Source organism: Terrapene carolina, unplaced genomic scaffold (genome assembly GCF_002925995.2).
Source record: "Terrapene carolina triunguis isolate 2854851 unplaced genomic scaffold, T_m_triunguis-2.0 Scaffold784, whole genome shotgun sequence".
NCBI classification, from domain to species: Eukaryota; Metazoa; Chordata; order Testudines; family Emydidae; genus Terrapene; species Terrapene triunguis.
In genome coordinates, this window is record NW_020665135.1 from 193,277 (window position 1) to 212,389 (window position 19,113).

Genomic DNA, 19,113 nt, shown 5'->3' on the forward strand with positions numbered 1-19,113 from the left:
GTTGGTAATCATGTAGAAAGTGTAGATAATAAGACAGAAAATATCTTATTGCCTCTATAGAAATCTATGCTATGCCCACATATTGAATACTGAATGCAGATCTGGTCACCCCATCTAAAAAAAATGTTGGAATTGGAAAAGAAGGGCACTAGAAATGATTAGGGGTATTAAATGTAGGAGAAGAGGTGAAACAGTTGTAGACATTTCAGCCCCTTCATCCCCTTTCCTGGGGGAGCTTGAGAATAATATACCAACCAATAGGTTAACAAAGTGAGCACAGACCAAATCCCTGTTTTTTAGGGCACTGAAAATCAATCAGGTTCTTAAAAGAAGAATTTTATATATAAAAAAAGCAATAGAATCACACCTGCAAAATCATGATGGAAGATAACTTTACAGGGTAAATAAAAGGATTTAAAACACAGAGGATTCCCCTCTAGGCTCATCTTCATAGTTACAAAAACAGGAATAAACCTCCCTTTTAGCATAGGGAAAATTCACAAGCTAAAACAAACGATAATCTAGAATCATAGAATCATAGAATATCAGGGTTGGAAGGGACCTCAGGAGGTCATCTAGTCCAACCCCCTGCTCAAAGCAGGACCCAATCCCCAACTAAATCATCCCAGCCAGGGCTTTGTCAACCCTGACCTTAAAAAGATCTAAGGAAGAAGATTCCACCACCTCCCTAGGTAACCCATTCCAGTGCTTCACCACTCTCCTAGTGAAAAAGTTTTTCCTAATATCCAACCTAAACCTCCTACACTGCAACTTGAGACCATTGCTCCTTGATCTGTCATGTGCTACGACTGAGAAAGGTCCAGATCCATCCTCTTTGGAACCTCGTTTCAGGTAGTAATCTAACACATTTCCTTGCTATTACTTACAATTTCTAGAGTGGTAGCCATGTTAGTCTGTATCAGCAAAAACGAGGGGTCCTTGTGGCACCTTAGAGACTAACAAATTGATTTGGACATAAGCTTTCATGGGCTAGAACCCACTTCATCAGATGCATGAAGTGAAAAATACAGGAGCAGGTATAAATACGTGAAAGGATGGGGTTGCTTTACCAAGTGTGAGATTAGTCTAACAAGAGAATTCAATTGACAGCAGGATACCAAGGGAGGAAAAATAACTTTTGAAGTGGTAAGAGAGTTGCCCATAACAGACATGTGAGAGTAAGAGTAATGTGTGAGTAACAGAATGTGTGAGTAACAGTAATGAGAAATTAGTATTGGGGAAATTAAGTTTAGGTTTTGAAATGACCAAACCACTTCTACATCCATAGTGGCCAAGATGGTGTTTTCTGGAAGATCACTGATGGATTGTAGTTTCCTCAGTAAGTCAGTGGTGTCTCGAAGACAGCTGGGAGTGCTGGTAGCTTAGGACCTGAGGAGAGAGTCTACGTAGCCAGATAATCTTGCTGTCAGGGTGCCAATGCCTGAGATGAAGAATAAATGGACACAAATCTGACATCAGGAATCATAACATTCAAAAACCAGTAGGAGAACACTTCAGTCTCTCTGGTCACTCAATAACAGACCTCAAAGTGGCAATTTTTCAACAAAAAAACTTCGAAAACAGATTCCAACATGAAGCTGCAGAATTGGAATTAATTTGCAATTTGGATACCATCAGATTAGGCCTGAATAAGACTGGGAGTGTTTTGGTCATTACAAAACCTAAACTTAATTTCCCCAATACTAATTTCTCCCTAATGTTACTCAAACCTTCTTGTCAACTTTCTGTAATGGGCCACTCTCTTACCACTTCAAAAGTTATTTTTCCGCCCTTGGTATCCTGCTGTTAATTGATTTGTCTCGTTAGACTGACCTCACACTTGGTAAAGCAACCCCCATCCTTCCATGTATTTATATCTGCTCCTGTATTTTTCACTTCATTCATCTGATGAAGTGGGTTCTAGCCCATGAAAGCTTCTGCCCAAATCAATTTGTTAGTCTCTAACGTGCCACAAGGACTCCTCGTTATTTTTACAATTTCTGTAATTTTAGATGTATCAGTTCAGGATCTTGTTAGGAGCTGGTTTACCTGCTTGGTCTCTCTCTTTGTCCTGAGAGGGAACCAACAAAAAGAGCACCAACAAAACCTTCCCCCACTGCAGATTTGAAAGTATCTTCTTTCCCCATTGGTCCTTCTGGTCAGGTGCCAACTAGGTTAATTGAACTGATTAACCCCTTACAGGTAAGTGATTCTGTTCCTCTGGCCAGGAGGGATTTTATATTACTGCATATATAAAGGTTGCTATCCTTCCCTTTATATTTATGACAAAGAGAGATCTATAAAATCATGACAGGTGTGGAGAAATTTAATAAAGAAATGGTATGTACTCCTTCAAATAACACAAGAACTAGGTGTCACCCAATGAAATTAATAGAGAGCAAATCTAAAGCAAACAAAAATAATTATTTATTCACAGTCAAACTGTGGAACTCTTGGCCAGAAGAGGTTATGAAGGCCAAAACGATAACATGGTTCCAGTAAAATTAGGTAAGTTCATGGAGGATAGGTCAATCAATGGCTATTAGGCATGATGGGCAGGGATCATGTCCCTAACGTCTGTTTGCCAGAAGCTGGGAGTGGGTGACAGGTCATGGATCACTTGATGATAACCTGTCTGTTCATTCATTGTTGAGCTGTTTTCAGTTAAGTCTGCTGCTGTGGGGGCGTGGCCCAGACCCTGGGTCTGTGTTGCAGCAGGCTAGCATGTCTGGCTCAACAAAATAGGGTTCTGGAAATCCCATAATGGCAGGGAAGACTGGCTCAGAGGTAATTTCAGCACATCTGGTGACAGTCCCAGGGGGATCTCTGTGACCGATCCCATCACGTATGTATTAACATTTTAATCCCGAATGGTGTCCCTTAAGTGACTTCCCACAAGATGTCAGTACATGTTTGTATTAGAGCTGAGTGGGTTTAACATTCATTTACTTTTCTTTCTTTTATATACGAATTAGATACTTTCCTTCTGCCACAAAACTAGACAGTTAAAGTGGCAACGCCTACCAAAATCTGAAATGGCTCCCGTACAGCTGGGGGTGCGGAGAGTGGAAGTAAAAAGAATACAGTGACTGACAAGTGGAGGGGAAGAGAGGCATGAGCAACTGAAGTGGGGCCTTTGTGGGGAAGAGGCACAGCAGGGAAAGAGCCTTGTTGAAAGAGCCAGGGCAAGGGGCAGGGTTGCAGAGGTCCAGCTTCCGGCAATAAAAAAGGTGTCAGACCAGTGAATTGTACATAGACTGATTCCCCAGTTTGTCATGCTGGCACAGCACAGTACGGTCATAAAAGGGTTTAATGTCTCTCTTACTGTCCAGGAAGTGGTTCAGGGAAGATGGCCCAGCACTATGTCACCAGCCATCTCTACACAGAGACAGAGTAACAGGATAAAACAATTAGGTCCCTTTACGAGTAAAGAGCTGGAGCAGCCTGTCCCAGATCTGTTTTGTCCTCACCCCATAGATGATGGGGTGAAGCAAGGGGGGCAGAAGCAGGTACATGTTGGCAATGAGAACAAGGACAGGTAGGGGCACTTTGTGGCCAAACCGGTGAACGAGGGAGGAGAAGAATTCTGGAATGTAGAAAGATAATATGCAACAAAGGTGGGAGCCACAAGTCCCAAACGTCTTGAGCCGGGCATCCTTTGTGGGAAGGCTGAAGATGGCCCTGAGGATCTGGATATAGGACACGGTGATAAAAGGCACATCCAGACCAATCACAGAGAATACTACAAAGAGACCATAGTAACTACTAATGCGGGTATCGGCACAGGCCAGCTTCACCACAGCTATGTGATCACAGTAGGAATGGGGGATGATGTTGGTTCTGCAATATGGCCAGCGCCTCACTAGGAACGGATAGGGCAATGTAAGTATGCCGCTGCGCAGCAGCACAGCCAGGCCAATCTTGGCCACAACAGAATTTGTGAGGATGGTGGAATGTCTCAGAGGATCACAGATGGCCACATAGCGATCCAAAGCCAAGGCCACAAATATCCCAGATTCCATCGCTGAGAAGCAGTGAATGAAGTACATCTGGGTGAGGCAGGCACTGAAATCGATCTCCCTGGAATTGAACCAGAAGATGCTCAGCATTTTGGGCATGGTGGACGTGGACAGGACCAGGTCAGTGACGGCCAGCATGCAAAGGAAATAGTACATGGGCCCATGGAGGCTCTGCTCCGTCTTTACAATGAACAGGATAGTGAAGTTCCCCAAGATGGCTATGGCGTACATGGTACAGAAGGGGATGGAGATCCAGACATGGGCTGCCTCCAGGCCAGGAATGCCAAGCAGAATGAAGGTGGAGGGGTTGGTGAAATTGGTTGTGTTGGAATCTGACATGGAGTAGAGGAGAAGTTGTCCCTGACTTCCTGTATGTGCCCGGGGTATAGGGTGATGGTTGCAGTTCAAATGCCTGGATGGAGAGACAATATTAATATAAGACTCTACATGCACTACTGGAGGCTGTTTTCATGGGTGAAGCAGATTGGTCGCTCTTCACACACTGAGAAATGACATTTTCATAATTCAGGGAAATGAATTCCAATTCAATATTTTATGATACTCCTTGCATCAATAATTCCTACGTGTCAGGGTGGAGGAACTTTAAGAGGCAGCAGCGGGAAACACAAGTGTGGATACTGGTTATCCATAATTGTTCCTTAATGCAATGAAACCCGGGCTAGAAAATCCATGTTGTAGGGAGTTACACATTTATCTGATTTCTCAAAATCTGAAAGTGGAAAAAAATCCAAACCTTTGTCAAGACATGTGCCAGGGGTAAACATCCCATCTAGAACATACCTCAGGGAAAAGACCTGGGCATGATTGATAGAAGCTCAACTGAAACACCTTCTCACTCGCAGCAGCGGGAAATGAAACACAATCTTTGCATTCCTAAGGAATGGGATCGAGAATAACCTCCTCTGGATATCTGCTCTGCTTTGGTCACCTGGTCTCTATAAAGGATATAACAAATATAAGGAGGATTTCCGAGACAGTCATGGGAATGGAGAACAGATTGAAAAGTCTGGGACTTTTTAGTTTAGAGAAGAGACAAACAAGGAGGCATATGATGGAGGGGTTGGAAATAGGTAAGGAACTGATTACATTCAAACTGACAAACAGAGAAGAGTTCCCAACTAATACTATCTATAAACACTGAGTGCTTCACAAACTCTAGTTTCCCAAAGCTGAGGAAAATTATCAGCAAAACTGATTGGGATGAAAAATTTAGACAAAAAATTGGAATAAAAATTGGGAGTTCTTTAAGACAAGATTATTAGATAGCAAAAAAGTCACAATTCCACAGTCAAGAAGATGAAAAACTTTGGCTAAAAAACAGGTTCAGTTGCAAAGTGAATGTAGAAATTAGGGGTGAGGGGAAGCTATATATAACAAATGTAAAAAAGGGGAAATAAATAGCCTGCAATATAAATTGGAAGTTATGAAAATTGAAAAGGGACTTTAAAGACATCAGTTAAATATCCATGATTGGCAAAGCTAAGGATCATGAAAAATGAGGTTATTAAGTACATTAAGAAGAAAAGGAATCCTAGAAAAGTTTTAGGGCAATTCCTGTGTTTTAAAAGTAAACCATAAAAAGATAATGTAAAGATTTGAAAAGATTAGGAAAAAATGAAAAAGCTGGTATGAGATTAGTTCAAGAAAAAAAATTCTAAGAATATAAATAATGTCAGTCAATAACAAGGTTTATGCAAAACCAGTCTTGTCGAGTAAACCTGAATTCATTCTTTTATTAGAGTAAACATTTGGTTTATCAAGGGAACTGTGCATATGCAATAAGCTTTGATTTTTCTATGTCATTTTAATTTATTAAGGGAAAACAGTGAGGAAAAATAATTAACACTCTACAATATCATTAGAGCACACACAAAATAGACAGAAGACTGGCTGACAGACCTCAGAAAGCACTTGCAGTGACTGGAGCTTTTTGTAGTGGGGTTCTGCAGGGATCAGTTCTGGGCCTGATGTTATTCAATGTTTTCATCACTGACCTGAAAGGAAATAGAAAAACAGTGCAGATAAAATTTTCAGACAACCCAAAGATTGGCAGAGTGCTGAACATGAGGAGGGCCGGTAAGGTGACCAGATAGAAAGTGTAAAAAATCGAGACTAGGTTGGGGGGGGGGGAATAAGCTCCTATAAAAGAAGAAGCCCCAACTATTGGGACTGTCCCTAAAAAATTGGGACATCTGGTCACACAAAGCACAGGGCAGCCATATCAACTGATCTGGAGCATTGGTAATAATATTGACATTGGTAAATCTATTAATACAGTCAGGGAATGCAGGCCCGACCCACAGTCTGGGGAACTATATTATGCAGTGCAATAACCCTGGAAAAGATTTAGAGGTCATTGTAAATCAAAAGGCCAAAAGGACTGATGCAATCCTCGGAGGAATAAAAAAGGGAGTGGTGAGTTGTAGCAGGGGATGGATTTTACCTCTGTACATGGTGAAACCATGGTGATACCAAATGTATCCAGTTCTGGGGTCCACATTTTAAAAGGATATTGGAAAATTGGAGAAGGTGCCGAAAAGAGCCCCAAAAATGATTGGCAGCTGGAGAAAATGCCAGACTGTGAGAGACTTGAAGGGTTTCATCTTTTTAACTTATCAAAAAAATTATCAAGCGGACACTTTCATGGGGAGAAACCTGTGCGTAGTGATGGGATGATTTAGTTGGGAATTGGTCCTGCTTTGAGCAGGGGGTTGGACTAGATGACCTCCTGAGGTCCCTTCCAACCCTGATATTCTATGATTCTATGATTCTATGATGGCCTCTGTAATCTAGAGGAGAAAGGCAAAGCAAGGCCCAATGGGTGGAAGCTGAATGTGGACAAATTCCAGCTGGAAATAATGGCCAAATGTTCAGCACGGAGGGTGGCTAACCATTGGAACAAACTGAGAAGGGAAGTGGCGGATTCTCTAACTCTCCATGTCGGCAGATCCAGACTGAATGCTTTATTGCAAAATCTGCCTGGTGGCTTGTCTACAATTAAAACGCTATAGCAGAGCTGCGTTAGTGCTTCTGTGTAGACACTACTTACATCATAGGCAGGGTTTCTTCCATCAGCATAGGTAATCCACTTCCCCAAGAGGTGATATATAGGTGGATATAAGAATTATTCCGTCTACCTTCTCGTGACAAAGATGACAAGTGGTTCAATACAAGCATTATGATCAAAGACAGAAAGAACTGGGTATGTTTAGTTTGGAAAAGAGGAGATTAAGGGGAGAACGTGATAGCAGTCTTCAAATACTTCAAAAGGCTGCCATAAAGAGCTGGAAGAAAGTTGTTCTGTCTTACCACCGAGGGCAGTACGAGAGGCAATGGGTTCAAACTCCAGCACAGCAGATTTAAATTAAATCTAATGAAAAACTCCCTAACTGTAAGAACAGGAGGACAATGGAACAGATGTCCAAGATAGTTATGGAAGCTCCTTGAATAGAGGTTTTCCAAAGAAGTGTGAATAGCCATCAATCTTCGATGACTAAGACACAACAAATCCTGCATCTTGGCAGAGGGATAGACTAGCTGACCCCTGAGATCCCTTCTAAGCCTCTGGTCCTATGATTCTATGATGTAAAATCCTAGTGTAGACCCGGCCTTAGTCACACACAGTGTTTGCGGCAATACAGGGGTAGCTCGCTGAAAATTAATGGGCTTGTGTTACAGAGAAGGTCTGACTGGATAATCTAATGTTCCCATGTGACATTAAACCATATTGGACTATGGATAAAGAAAGTAGAAAAGTAGAGCAGGGAAATATATTTACTGTGTCTCATAACACACGGACAAGGGAACATTCAGTTACATTTCAAGCCAGGACATATAAGACTGATAAAAAAAAAACTTGTTAATATAATGCATATTTGACTTGTGGAACTTCTTGCCACTGACATTATTGAAGCGAAGAGCTTAGCTGAATGGGATACACAAGTGGTTTGGCCATTGAACGTGGTGCTGGTGGCACGACCTTTAGTTAAGACTGTCTGACACCTTCAATAAGAAGACCTCATTTTCAGTTGCTTATATGTTTGCCAAATTTTAGGCATTTGGACTGAAATTTCCCTAGCTGCATGTCTGCTTCCAGCAGAATTGTTTTTTGACAGTTTCCAGAATAACAGTTCAGCTGACTTCTCAAAGGAACCTAGGAGAAAATATGTCTTGCCAAAGCTGAAATTTGTTTCTGGTTGTTCCAGTGAGGAGCCCCCCTAGCACCTCCATGCATTCCAGCAGATAAAAGTCAGGTAACAGTTCCCCGATTAAAAGCCACAGCTCTGAAATGCAAGAGGAGGAGGTGACAGTGTCTGTGCATTAATACACACCTGGCTCCTGAGGTCTTTATTCAGTTCTGACTCCAAGGGGAGATTTGCTTCATTGGGACCTGGACTAAGTACAGGCCACAGTCTCAGAATTAAGCCTTGTATTGTACATTTACTAACACCTTTCATCCTGAAGGATCCACCGTGCCACTGAAATGCAGACACTTTTGTGCCGCAGGCCATCAGCCGGGATGGGCAGAGGTACATAGAGAAGAGTGACACTTTGGCCAATGATACTGGAGGAAACTCACCACGTATGGCAAGTCCCCTGGGATGTTTAATGGCTGCACCGAGTGGAAAAGACCACAGACTTACTCTCTATCCCATCACACGCATGTTGCACTCAGTTTGTCATGAGGCGACCTCCTCAGCAAGAGATGGGTACCTGTGAATTCTGAAACAGAAGTGTCATTCCTGGAATCCCCCTCAGGTAGCCGTGTCCCACGTCTCTCTCACCCCAGCATCTGTAGCAACATCACATGCCGAGAGCTGACACAGGGCTGTGCACCATTTATAATATAGCTCTGTGCAATCCCAGTGGTGTTTACTCAGCCTCTAGGGGAGAAGCTGGAAATCTGTATGTAAACAGGCTGGAGAGAAGCCTGTCTCCGCTTCTGTGCTAATTATCCAGCTTTAGGAGTAAACAGTAATTAAGGGAGCTTCTGAAAAGGAGATGAGAGCTCTTTGATTCTCTGCTGAGTCAGAGGGAAATTGGCTGTTTTGTGTATTTGTGCATATTTAAAAATATAGTTGATAAGGAAGAAAACTAGGGATAATGCCAAGAGCTCCATAGGGTCTGAAACCCTGTAAATCCTCAGGAGGGATAGATAGATAGGAGACAGACAGATCTGGAGAGAGATGACTGTGCGGGGACAAGAACATTTTCTATAAATACACAGGGCTATTGCTTTGGTATCAACAATAAGTAATTCTCATCAGTAACTATCATCATATTGTGCAGCACCTTTCATTGAAGAATTGAAAATACCTAGCAAAAGAAAGTCATTTTGAACATATCCCCATTATACAGATAGGTAAACTGAGGCACGTGGAGACAGGACTTGGCCGAGGTCACACAGAGATTGAGTGGCAGGATGACAGGCAAGACCCAGGAATCCTGACTTCCCTGCCTTAACCACGGTCTGTCCATCATGCCAAAAGGGAAATGGACTCCCGCTCTGGCAGGGACTGTTCATTTTGTGGTATGGGTCGGAAAGGTTGGATGAGCAGAGCCTGAGTTTGCATGATCCTCTCATGGTGAATCTGAGGTTTTCTGAACTTGGTGGAGTTTGTGAGCTCCCCGCTCCCGGGAAGGATGAACTACGGGTGTCCACTTCTGCTCCCACTCAGAGACCTGCCGACAAATCACAGTCACTGGGGTTACTTTGGGGGAACAGACTTAGTAAAAGCAACACTAATTAAATGTTCCTGGGGATGGTGCCCTCGTCTTCCCCCCCAAAGGTGCTATGGAAAAAGGAGCACCCTATAGACAGGATGGAGACTAGATTAGTGTTTGCATTGAATTTGTTCTTGCCCTCTCTGTTCATTTCCTCCCAGTCTGTCCCTGGTGGAACTGAAATTTAATGTTTCAGGCTCAGTCAGACTTCCCAGGAGTGCCCCAGCTTCAGGGTGCTTGGATTCCCATAGCTGAACACTGTGCCTGCTCATCGGGCTAATCTGGGATATTTCTCCTATGCAGAGCACCTGGGCTTTTAAGTACTGGAATGAGACTGAACAAATTTTCCTGTCTGTCCTGAACGGGGTGCTGTATCCACCTGTATTCATGTTGCTAACACTCTGTATCTGGAAACCATAGTTTGACCTTCATCTGTAGCTATGGCAAAGGGGTGCTAGGACTTGATTTATTTTCTGTATCAATAGAGTCATAGGGTTCAAGGTCAGTAGGGACCATTAGATCATCCAGAATGACATCCTGTATAACATGCGCCTTTACATTTCATCCATATACTCCTGTATTGAGCTCCATAACTAGAATGTGATTAAGACCTGGTCTACACAAGGATTTTATATCATCATCTACTATGACCCCCTACCAGGATGCAGGATGTTTTGCATCTAAACCGTCCTAGACAGATGACTATCCAGCTTTTTTTGGAAAAGTTCCAGTGAAGGTGCTTCCACGACCTCCCGAGGCATCTGTTCCATTGTCATTTAATTTCAATTTATAGAAACATGTTAGAAAACTATGTATAATTGTAATTGGGGCCATTCCATGTTAGATAGTCTAGAGCTTTGAAATATAGACTTGTATTGTTAAAGAATTGGAAGAAGAGAGTGACTCTAGTAGTCTGCTTAAATATAGTGAGATAGAGCTGAACCATGTAACCAAATGGTTCCTGTGTGCGGTTGTATTCTGTTAATTCAAAGATCAAAAGGAAATATTATTGGGCAAAAATTGAGTGTAATAATATCATTGTCTATATGTGTCTTTAAAGTTTGTGGGAAACTGTCTAGAAACTGCTTAATGGATAATTATGTTATGTTAATCCAGGTAGATAATTACTGGTGATGTTTAGGAAATATAATGTTACTTCAAAAGTGTATTGTTCACCTAAGGACTGTTGTGCTGCCCAGGAACTGTATAAAGGGCTTCTGGGACCTGATCCTTTTTACTTCAGAGCTGCTTAAGCTGCATCGGGGAAGCTAGAGACACAAGATTGTGGTCTCCAGTTACACCCTCGACCTCCCTGATATTGAATACTTTGACATTGGACAATAATCTATGAACTACATTTAGAAGGAACTCTGTGCAACTCTGAAGCCCACCATCTCTACTATGAAACTGAATTAAGAACACTATTCATGTCTGTATGTATAATGATCTTTTAACCAATACTCTCTTTTCTTTTCTTTTAATAAATGTTAATTCAGTTAATAAGAATTGGCTGTAAGTGTATATTTGGGTAAGATCTGAAATATTCACTGATCTGATCTGGGAGGTGATGTGACCATCCCTTGAGGTTGATAGAACATTTTTAAAGTATAGAATTATAGAAGATTAGGGATAGAAGAGACCTCAGGAGGCCATCTTTTCCAACCTGTGCTCAAAGCAAGACCAACTCTACCTAAATCATCCCAGCCAGGGCTATGTCGAGCAGGGGCCTTAAAAACCTCTAATGATAGAGATACCACCACTTCCCTAGGTAACCCATTCCAGTACTTAGCCACCCTCCCAATTAAATAGTTTTTCATTTTATCCAACCTAGACCTCTCCCATTTCAACTTGAGATCATTGCTTTTTGTTCTGTCCTCTGCCACCATTGAGAACAGTCTAGCTCTAACCTCTTTGGAAACCCCCTTCAGCTAGTTGAAGGCTGTTATGAAATCCCCCTTACTCTTCTCTTCTACAGACCAAAGAAGACCAGTTCCCTCAGCCTCTCCTCGTAAGTCATGTACCCCAGTTCCATGATCATTTTTATTGTCCTCCAATGGACTCTCTCCAGTTTGTCGACATCCTTTCTGTAGTGGGGGGCCACCAAACTGGACATAATACTCCAGATATGGCCTCACCAGTTCCAAATAGAGGGGAATAATCATTTTCCTCATTCTGCTGGCAATGCTCCTACTAATGCAGCTCAATATGCCTTTAAACTTCGTGGAAACAAAGGCACAGTCTTGACTTATGTGCAGCTTCTCATCCACTGTAATCCCCAAGTTGTTTTCTGTAGAACTGCCACTTAGCCAGTTGGTCTGCCGCCTGTGTCAATGCATGCAGGACTCTTCATTGTCCTTGTTGAACATCATCAGATTTCTTTTGTCCATATACTCCAATTTGTCTAGGTCACTCTGGATCCTATCCCTACCCCCAAGGGTATCTACCTCTCCCCCAAAATTAGTGTCATCCACAAACTTGCTGAGGGTGAAATCCATCCCATCATCCAGATCATTAATTAATATATTGAAAAAAACAAGCCCCATCACCGACCGCAGGGCACTCCGCTTGATATAATCATCATCATACTTGACTTTTCTATCTCGGTGGAAACCAAAGGCTGGGTTGATGTAAGTGAACTGTATTTTGTTTTCTGTGTAATCAGTAAATCATTGTGAAAGCTCTTCTGTTGCTGGCTTGGGAAATACAAGTGTTAGAATAACCACCCAGCTCCAGTCTTTGCAGTTTGCCCTAATTGGTTAATCTCAAGTGGGCCGCCCTGGAAACCCAGGCACAGGATGCTAAAAGAATTCTTTTACTTTAGAGAGCACAAGAGACACCCACATCCAGGTGAACACACGATGTCCTACCTCAGTGACCATGAGAACGATCATACTGGGTCAGTATCCTGTTTCTGACAGTGGCCAATTCCAGGTGACACAGAGGGAAGGAAAAGAAAATGTAATGTCTGCCAGCGCCCATTCCCAGCTTCTTGCAAACAGAGGCTAGGGACAACACCTCTGCCCATCCTGGCTACTATCCATTAATGGACTAATCGACCATGAATATGTCTAGTTCTTTTTGGAACCTTGTTATAGTCTTGACCTTCACAACATCCTGTGGCAAAGCGTTCCAGAGACTGACTGTGAGTTGTGTGAAAAAATACTTCCATCCATTTGTTTTAACTCTCACTCACTCATGCCCGTCACCCCAGTCGGGGTACGGGCCGCCAACCACAGATCTCCAGAGTCCTTTATTCTGGGCCATTTGCTCTAGCTGGTTCCAGGTATAGCCCATTTTTATGCTATCAGCTTGAAGGTCGCGTCGCCAGGTGTCCTCATCTCTGCTGCGACCTGCGCCGTCTTTCTTGACTCATACATGGTCCTCACGTTCCATGTACCAACGGTAATCCTCCTGGTTGCAAGAAGGGTAATCGGCTTAGTGGCTTCCTCACAACTTTCACCACCCAGCGTCATGCGTCTTCGAGTTGAAGACCCTTCTTTTTCCAGGGTAAAAGTCTCTGTTATCTCTATTGTTGGCGTTTCTGTAGCAGGTTGATTTTTTACGGGGTGGAGTTGCTAGCCCCACGCCCAACCCTCCTCCTTTATCCTGACTTGGGACAGGCAGATGGCCCCAAAGGACCTCTCTGGTGGAGTTATTTGTTTTAAACCTGCTACCTATTAATTTCATTGGGTGACACCTAGTTCTTGTCTTATGAGAAGGAGTAAATAACATTTCCTTATTTACTTTCTCCACACCAGTCATGATTTTATAGACCTCTCTCATACGCCCCCCTTATTCATCTCTTTTCAAGCTGACAACTCCCAGTCTTTTTCTTCTCAAATCATACAGAAATTGTTTGATATCCCTAATCATTTCTCTTGTCCTTCTCTGTACCGTTTCCAATTCAAATATATCTTTTTTTGAGATGGGGCAACCAGATCTGCATGCAGTATTCAATATGTGGGCATAGCATAGGTATAGATCGAGGCAATATATTTTCCCTCCTATTATCTCTCCCTTTCCTAATGATTCCCAACATTCTGTTGGCTTTTTGGACTGCCGCTGCACATTGAGTGGATGTTTTTGGAGAACTGTCCACAATGACTTCAAGATCTTTCTTGAATGGTAAAAGCTAATTTAGACACCATCATTTTCTATGTATAGCTGGGAATATGTTTTCCAATGTGCATTACTTGCATTTGTAAACACTGAATTTTATCTGCCATTTTGTTGCCCAGTCATACAGTTTTGAGAGATCCTTCTGTAGCTCCTCTCAGTCTGCCTGGGACTGAACTGTCTTGAATAGTTTTGTATCATCTGCAAATTTTGCCACCTCACTGTTTACTTCTAGGGCTATCAATTTTTTTTTTCAACATCACCCTGGAGCATATCACTGGGATATGGTCAGAGCCCTCTAGGGTGTCCAAGGGCCAACTCCTACAACCCCTGACTTCTCCTCCAGCTGGACTCTCTGCTAGCAGAGTCCCCTCTCTGGCCCTTGTGCCTCTCTCCTACCCTAGCATCCCCTGGCTCATCCAGTCTCTGTGGTTTTAAAGGGCTGGACAAACAGCTCCTCTCTCTCTCCCTTTTCTGATGAGGTTCCATTCCTTCCACGCCCGCCCCTCTGCAGAGAAACTTGAGAAAACTGGTTTTTATCTAGAATGCAGTTACTCCCTTCTTCTGTCCAGGCGAGCTCTCGTTAGGGCTGATAGACTTTAATGACTTTATATATATATATATAGATGCCTCCTGCCCCTTAGTACAAAGAGGTGAGGGAAGAGTAGAGGAAAATCCCAAAGAAATAAGGATACAGATGGTTGATACAATCAAATGTGAATTAATAGGGTTAAAATATCTGCTCAATGTGCAGTGGCAATCAAAAAAGCAAACAGAATGTTGGTAATCATGAAGAAAGGATAGATAATAAGACAGAAAAAATCTTATTTCCTCTATAGAAATCCATGCTATGACTACATATTGAATACGGAATGCAGATCTGATCACCCCATCCCAAAAAAGATATGGTGGAATTGGAAAACGTAGGAGAAGAGGTGAAACAGATTGGGACATTTCAGCTTGGAAAACAGATGACTCAGGGGGGTATGAGAGAGATTGATAAAATCATGACAGGTGTGGAGAAATTGAATGAAGAAATATTATGTAATCATTAACATAACACAAGAACTAGGTGTCACCCAATGAAATTAAGAGGGACAAGATCCAAAACAAACAAAAAGAATTATTTATTCACAGTCAATCTGTGGACCTCTTGCCAGAGGAGGTTATGAAGGCCAAAACAATAACACAGTTCCAGTAAAAATAGGTATGTTCATGGAGGATAGGTCAATCAATGGGTATTAGCCACAACGGACAGGGATCATGTCCCTAGCATCTGTTTGCCAGAAGCTGGGAGTGGGTGACAGGGCATGAATCACTTTATTATTACCTGTTCTGTTCATTACCTCCCTAAGCACCTGGCATTGGTCACGGTCAGAAGACAGGATACTGGGCTGGATGGAACGTTGTCTTCACCCAGTAGAGCTTTCTTATATAGAAACCATATTTATCTGGCCCCTGCTGTAACCCACTAGACTCCACTCTCCTCCCAAACCTGAGATAGAAACCAGGAAGCTTGATGGGGTCTCTATCTCCGCAGTGTTAGTAATAAAGTAAGAATATATGTGATGTTGCACTTCATATATTTTATGGAAATATGCTTATGAATGTGAATGTGTTGTAACTGGAATATTCTTTATGCAAAAGGTCTCTTGTAAGGTATCATAACAAAGTTTATAAGCTACTGAATATATTCCTCCTATTTGTATGCCTGTATCATTCTTGTATCTGAAGCTAGAAATATGAAGTCTAACTCTCAGGTCCTATTGTAACTCTGCAAAGTGTGGGCCATTAATGGTTGTTTAGAATCTTCATGGCTCCCAATGACCCAGATAATTGGTTGTAAATAGTTTATTTATCTGCAAACCTTCCTGTGTATGTGTGGGCCAACCCAGGAAAAATGGAGAATAGGTCTGACAGTGATATGTGACCATGTTGCACGATAGAGGAATCCATCTTAATCCTTTTACTTTTTCATTGATGAGGTGGGGGGAGGAGCACAGACAAAAGATTCCCACCTTGTGCCAAAGCAATAAAAGTGGGTGGAGCAGGACAAAGGAGGCTGCCAGTCATGAGGAAACACCTGGTTACCACTGGAGATGTCTGCTGGATCTATCAAAGAATGTACTGGGGGAAGGATTGGGTCCAGTCTAGGAAGTAGGTTGGTCTGTGAAAGAAATTTATTGGAACATCTTTGAGGGTGAGATACATCCTGTAATCAGTTTCTTAATATATTAGGCTTAGACTTGAGTGTTTTTGCTTTATTTTGTATTTTTGACTTATGTAGTTCTGTCTCTTATTACTTGAAACCATTGAATACTACTTTTTATACTTAATAAAATGACTTTTGTTTATTAATAAACCCAGAGTAAGTGATTAATACTTGGGGGAGCAAACAGCTGTGCACATCTCTCTATCGGTGTTATAGAGGGAGGACAATTTATGAATTTACCCTGTATAAGCATTATACATAAGAACATAAGAATGGCAATACTGGGTCAGACCAAAGGTCCATCCAGCCCAGTATCCTGTCTTCCGACAGTGGCCAATGCTAATGATCAAGTGATCTCTCTCCTGCCATCCATCTCCATCCTCTGACAAACAGAGGCTAGGGACACCATTCCTTACCCATCCTGGCTAATAGCCATTAATGGACTTAAGCTGAAATGGCCTAGCCTCTTTCATCTCTCCTCATATGGGACCCGTTCCAATCCCCTAATCATTTTAGTTGCCCTTCTCTGAACTTTTTCTAATGCCAGTATATCTTTTTTGAGATGAGGAGACCACATCTGTACGCAGTACTCAAGATGTGGGCATACCATGGATTTATATAAGGGCAATAAGATATTCTCCATCTTATTCTCTATCCCTTTTTAATGATTCCTAACATCCTGTTTGCTTTTTTGACCACCGCTGCACACTGCGTGGACGTCTTCTGAGAACTATCCACGATGACTCCAAGATCTCTTTCCTGATTACTTGTAGCTAAATTAGCCCCCATCATATTGGGTTATTTTTCCCAATGTGCATTACTTTACATTTATCCACATTAAATTTCATTTGCCATGTTGTTGCCCAATTACTTAGTTTTGTGAGATCTTTTTGAAGTTCTTCACAGTCTGCTTTGGTCTTAACTATAGTGAGCAGTTTAGTATTGTCTGCAAACTTTACCACCTCACCGTTTACCCCTTTCTCCAAATCATTTATGAATAAGTTGAATAGGATTGGTCCTAGGACTGACACTGGTGGAACACCACTAGTTACCCCTCTCCATTCTGAAAATTTACCATTTATTCCTATCTTTTTTTCCCTGTCTCTTAACCAGTTTTCAGTCCATGAAAGGATCTTCCCTTTTATCCCATGACAACTTATTTTACGTAAGAGCCTTTGGCGAGGGGCCTTGTAAAAGGCTTTCTGGAAATCTAAGTACACTATGCCCACTGGATCCCCCTTGTCCACATGTTTGTTGACCCTTTCAAAGAAGTCTAATAGTCAGACACGATTTCCCTTTACAGAAACCATGTTGACTTTCGCCCAACAATGTATGTTCTTCTATGTATCTGACGATTTTATTCTTTACTATAGTTTCAACTAATATGCCCGGTACTGATGTTAGACTTACTGGTCTGTAATTGCTGGGATCACCTCTAGAGCCATTTTTAAATATTGGTGTTACATTAGCTATCTTCCAGTCATTGGGTACAGTAATCTGAAATGGCTCCCATACACCTAGGGGTGGGGAGAGTGGAGGTGAAAAGGATACAGTGACTGACAAGGAGAGGGGAAGAGAGGAACGAGCAACAGAAGTGGGGCCTTTGTGGGGAAGAGGCACATCAGGGAAGGAGTCTTGTCGGAAGAGCCAGGGCAGGGGGCGGGCCTGCAGGGGTCCAGCTTCCAGTAATTAAAAAGGTGTCAAACCAGTGAATTGTATATAGACTGATTCCCCAGATTGTCATACTGACACAGCACAATAAGGTCATAAAAGGTTTTAATGTCTCTCTGACTGTCCAGGAAGTGATTCAGGAAAGGGGGCCCAGCACCATGTTACCAGCCATCTCTACACACCAACCATCTCTACACAGAGCCAGGGCACCAGAATAAAACATTTAGGTCCCTTTACGAGTAAAGAGCTTGAGCAGCCTGTCCCGGATCTGTTTTGTCCTTATCCCATAGATGATGGGGTGAAGCAAGGGGGGTACCAGAAGGTACACATTGGCAATGAGAACAAGGACATGTAGGGGCACTTTGTGGCCAAACCGGTGCGTGAGGGAGGAGAAGAATTCTGGAAGGTAGAAAGATAATATGCAACAGAGGTGGGAGCTGCAGGTCCCAAAAGTCTTGAGCCGGGCATCCTTTGTGGGAAGGCTGAAGATGGCCCTGAGGATCTGGATATAGGAGACGATGATAAAAAGCACATCCAAACCTATCACAGAGAAGAGCACAAAGAGGCCATAGTAACTACTGATGCGTGTGTCAGCACAGGCCAGATTTACCACAGCTATGTGCTCACAGAAGGAGTGGGGGATGATGTTGGTCCTGCAATATGGCCACCGCCTCACTAGGAAGGGATAGGGCAATGCACTTATGCCACAGCGCAGCACCACGGCCAGGCCTATCTTGGCCACAACAGAATTTGTCAGGATGGTGGAATGTCTCAGAGGATCACAGATGGCCACGTAGCGATCCAAAGCCAAGGCCAGTAAGATCCCAGATTCCATAGCTGAGAAGCAATGAATGAAGTACATCTGGGTGAGGCAGGCATTGAAATCTATCTCCCTGGAATTGAACCAGAAGTTACTCAGCATTTTGGGCACGGTGGCTGTGGACAGGACCAGGTCGGTGACGGCCAGCATGCAGAGGAAATAGTACATGGGACCATGGAGGCTCTGCTCCGTCTTTACGATGCACAGGATGGTGAAGTTCCCCAAGATGGCTATGATGTACATGGTGCAGAAGGGGATGGAGATCCAGACATGAGCTGCCTCAAGACCTGGAATGCCCTGCAGGATGAAGGTGGAGGGGTAGGTGATGTTGGTTGTGTTGGAGTCTGACATGGAGTAGGGGTGAAGATGTCAAACTCTGAGGCACAAGGGTGTCACCTGCATGTACCGTACGTTCCCCTGACTTCCTGTATGTGCCCAGGGTCTAGGATGATGGTTGCAGTTGTAATGCCTGAATGGAGAGACAATCATAGAATCATAGATTATTAGGGTTGGAAGGGACCTCAGGAGAT

General features: G+C 42.8%; 2 protein-coding genes across 2 annotated transcripts; both read right to left on the reverse strand.

Annotated features, from left to right (window-relative positions):
* Positions 1–3,410: 3,410 nt before the first annotated feature.
* On the reverse strand, positions 3,411–4,364 carry LOC112109685 (olfactory receptor 52R1-like). The gene has a single exon (XM_024204270.2). The coding sequence runs from the start codon at positions 4,356–4,358 to the stop codon at positions 3,411–3,413; it is 948 nt and encodes a 315-aa protein (XP_024060038.2). The 5' UTR covers positions 4,359–4,364.
* A 13,622-nt stretch (positions 4,365–17,986) lies between these two features.
* On the reverse strand, positions 17,987–18,934 carry LOC112109684 (olfactory receptor 52R1-like). Its single transcript, XM_024204269.2, has one exon. The coding sequence runs from the start codon at positions 18,932–18,934 to the stop codon at positions 17,987–17,989; it is 948 nt and encodes a 315-aa protein (XP_024060037.2).
* Positions 18,935–19,113: the final 179 nt, after the last annotated feature.